Here is a 3,118-nt window from a genome sequence, read left to right as displayed (position 1 = left end):
GGGGTCGGGGATTTTTCATGGGCGCCAGGAGGGAGGAGGGGATCATGCACGTAGAGACTAGAGATGGGATCCGGGTCGGAGTTGTTAGATCCGTGGTGTGTAATTTTAGGAGCGAGGGGCGAGTCTCCACGCTAATCAGTGGTTGTGTTAGGTTTTTGCCAGATCTGTGAGTTCCTTCGAGATTGATGTGAAGTTGCTTCAAGATTGATATTGAGTTGCCTGCCCCATGTAAACCAGAGAGGAGGTGAGGGAGTTTTTTATAGGAGATGCCATGAGATTGAGTAGGAGTTCCTGCCCCTGCTAATTGAGTTGTCAAAACCAGACTTCCTCAATACGATTTTTCCCGAGTTTTTTTGGTGTGGACAGTTGCCAGAAGTTTGCATACGAGTTTCCTGAACCATGCTAATTGATTTGCCGAAACTAGATTTCCTCAGTATGATTTGTTTGAGGTTTTTATTTGGTGTCGACAGTTGCCATAAGTTAGCATACGAGTTGCTTGGCCCAAGCGAAACAGGACGACATTCGAGGGGGCGGTGTTGTCTGTGTGTCGTGATCACCTAGCGGAGAGGATCTAGAGCCAGGAAAGTGTTGTCGCCAACGGTCGAGAAATTGGGCCAAAAATTGTTGGCAAGTATCACGAAATTGACCCCCAAAGCCTGTGTTTTCACCCACATCTACGATTCTATGCGATAGAGGTAGGGATAGGGAGGTTGAAGAGGGGTGTGTGGGGTCTTAGATTTTTTGGGCGAATCGATGATTTTTGAATGCAGGGGTGGTTTGCAGTGTGGCGGTGCGGGGGCTAGAATCGTCGACAATTTGAGCAGAAAGTGTCCAAAACTTGCCCAATGCATGCTTGTTAGTTGCTAGAGATACTGAAGTGAGTTGCCCAAAGATCCTCTCCCGGGAGTACTTGGTTTATTTCGCCCAAAATTTGCCCAAACCATAGAAGTTAGTTGCTAGAGAGGCTGGCGTGAGTTGCCCAGAGATACATTTTAGAGGCAAATTGATTTATAATTGGAAGTTACTAAATCAGCAAAGTTTCATAGATTTTTTTTCATCAATTTGATACACTGAAACAACTTTTCATTTTGGTTCACCAAACAAGCAAACCATTTTGGTTGTAACATAATCAACACCCATTAGTTGTCTGGCACAAGACCCTTCCACGTTCTCATCTTCAACAACTCCTTGCTCCTCGGCTTCCACCCCATCGCCTCTAATCTGATGTCATGGTCAAAGGCAAAGTTGCCTAAATAAAAATCTTTCGCTAAAAAGCCCACTAGTTATCTAGGACAAAAATACCTATTGTTTGGGGGCGACAAACTTCACACCAGTTTTGTTGTCTTGGTGGATAGAAGCAAAGTTCTCTAAATGAAAACCATTAGTTGTCTACCACAACTGGTACGTTGTTGGGGGATTGGCAACTTCACACCATTTTTGTTGTTTGGGGGAAGAGGTGAATCTGCCTGGGTGTGGCAACTTTACGAAACTTTGAAAGCAACTTTCTTGCTAAGGGAGGCAACTTTAATGGTACACATAAGCAAGTTCATTACATAGTGTGTGCTAATGAATTTGTCTAACTTTGTCTACAATAGTACAAAGTACCTAGTGTTGATCCTTAGTAGTCTCCCATTGTGATTTTTAGTCACCTATTTTATGACTGATAAGTTGCTTGACATTGCTAACTAGTTGCCTATACCAATGACGCTTAGTTGTGTGCCATCACTAATTAGTTGCCTATCATACTATGAAACTTGCCAAACATTGTTTCTAAGTTTTTTCTACCTCTAAAGCTAAGTTACTTATAGTACTAGAAATTACTCCGAGGCAAGTTAGGATAATGTTATGATACTTGCTAGTCATGTTAGCCAACTTTAGAGATGATATTATGCAACTTGAGAAATGACGTTAGGCAACTTGGCAGTCATGGTCTCCAACTTTTAGAGGGAAGCATAGGTGATATTAGGCGATAGAAAAGTTGCCCCATATAGCGCTAAAGTTGATTCTTCTAGTTGTGGCAGCCAATTTAGGAGTACTTTGGGGGGTAGATATGTAATCGTGATAGTCAATCTACATCTAAGTTTTTTCATGTAGCATCAAAGTTGCCCCATATAGCACTTGAGTCGCTTCCTATAGAACCGGTAGCCAAGTTAGAAGAAATGGGATAAATATGTAACCGCGATAGGCAATCTACTGCAGAGTTGCTTTCTGTGGCACCGAAGTTGCCCCATATGGCTGCAAAGTTGCTTGAAAAAAAAGTTCATCAAAACATACCCATATGAGACCTTGTTTTGAAGATATTGCTACGAGAAACCTAATGGTGAAAACGAAAATTAATTTCGACGCTCGGTTTAAAAGTTGCAGCTTTTTGAATTTGTTTTGGCATGAAATTAAATGCACCTGACGCATTTCTAACTTGTTTGTCGCATGCTATTGCAGGAAGGAGTTACAGCAGATGGAACCACGGGTGGGGTAGCAGAACCCGAATGGAACCACAGGTGGAACGCACGGGGCATGATCGCAGCTATCACTTTTCCACTTTTGCATGGGGACCAAAACTTTCCTAATAGGCCAGGTTGCCAGGAATCTCTACGGGGCACTCGATTGCCAGCTAGACGCGTCCTTTATTTATTCTTGCTTATTTTCCACTGATGAAACCGAATGTCTTTTACCTACTTAATGTAGATCAGGAAACCAAGCGTTTGTGGGGGGATAAACAATAATGTCTTTTACCTAGTCAATGCAGATCTAGAAACCAAGCATTTGTGATCGAATAAGCAATTTTCTGTTTTGTTTTTTAGCTTATAAGAACCGTAGCTAATCCACCCTACTAGATAGCCAGGTAGATATATACACGCATTGCCTTAGCTGCAGTGCTTGTGCAATCATGTGATGTGCCCTGTCTCCGTTGTGATTCTTAGCTAACTCATCGGCAGTCTCTGTTTGTGATTGACAAATAATCTCTTTTCTTCTAGCTTGATAAGAACCGTATCTAATCCCTTCTAGTACTAGTAGTATATTTATCGAATATTGCTGGGCGCGGACGAGCGCGCACGCTCCTGGTATCACGAATCGCTCAATATTTACGGGGATGTGGGCCGTACGTGCTAGAGTAGCT

The 3,118-nt window shown here is 42.7% G+C and overlaps 1 protein-coding gene across 1 annotated transcript in view; it reads left to right on the top strand.

Annotated features, from left to right (window-relative positions):
* Window positions 1-2,704, top strand: part of LOC119312057 — a 6,913-nt gene extending 4,209 nt beyond the window's left edge. The window contains exon 3 of the mRNA XM_037587783.1: window positions 2,440-2,704. Within this exon, the coding sequence (XP_037443680.1) occupies window positions 2,440-2,476 (37 nt within the window). The 3' untranslated portion in view covers window positions 2,477-2,704. The remainder of the gene's footprint in view (window positions 1-2,439) is intronic.
* The last annotated feature ends 414 nt before the right edge of the window (window positions 2,705-3,118 follow it).

The sequence above is a fragment of the Triticum dicoccoides genome, chromosome 1B (assembly GCF_002162155.2).
Source record: "Triticum dicoccoides isolate Atlit2015 ecotype Zavitan chromosome 1B, WEW_v2.0, whole genome shotgun sequence".
Taxonomy (NCBI): Eukaryota; Viridiplantae; Streptophyta; class Magnoliopsida; order Poales; family Poaceae; genus Triticum; species Triticum dicoccoides.
Note: the sequence above shows the minus strand (reverse complement) of the source record. Positions and strands in the feature narration are given on the sequence as shown.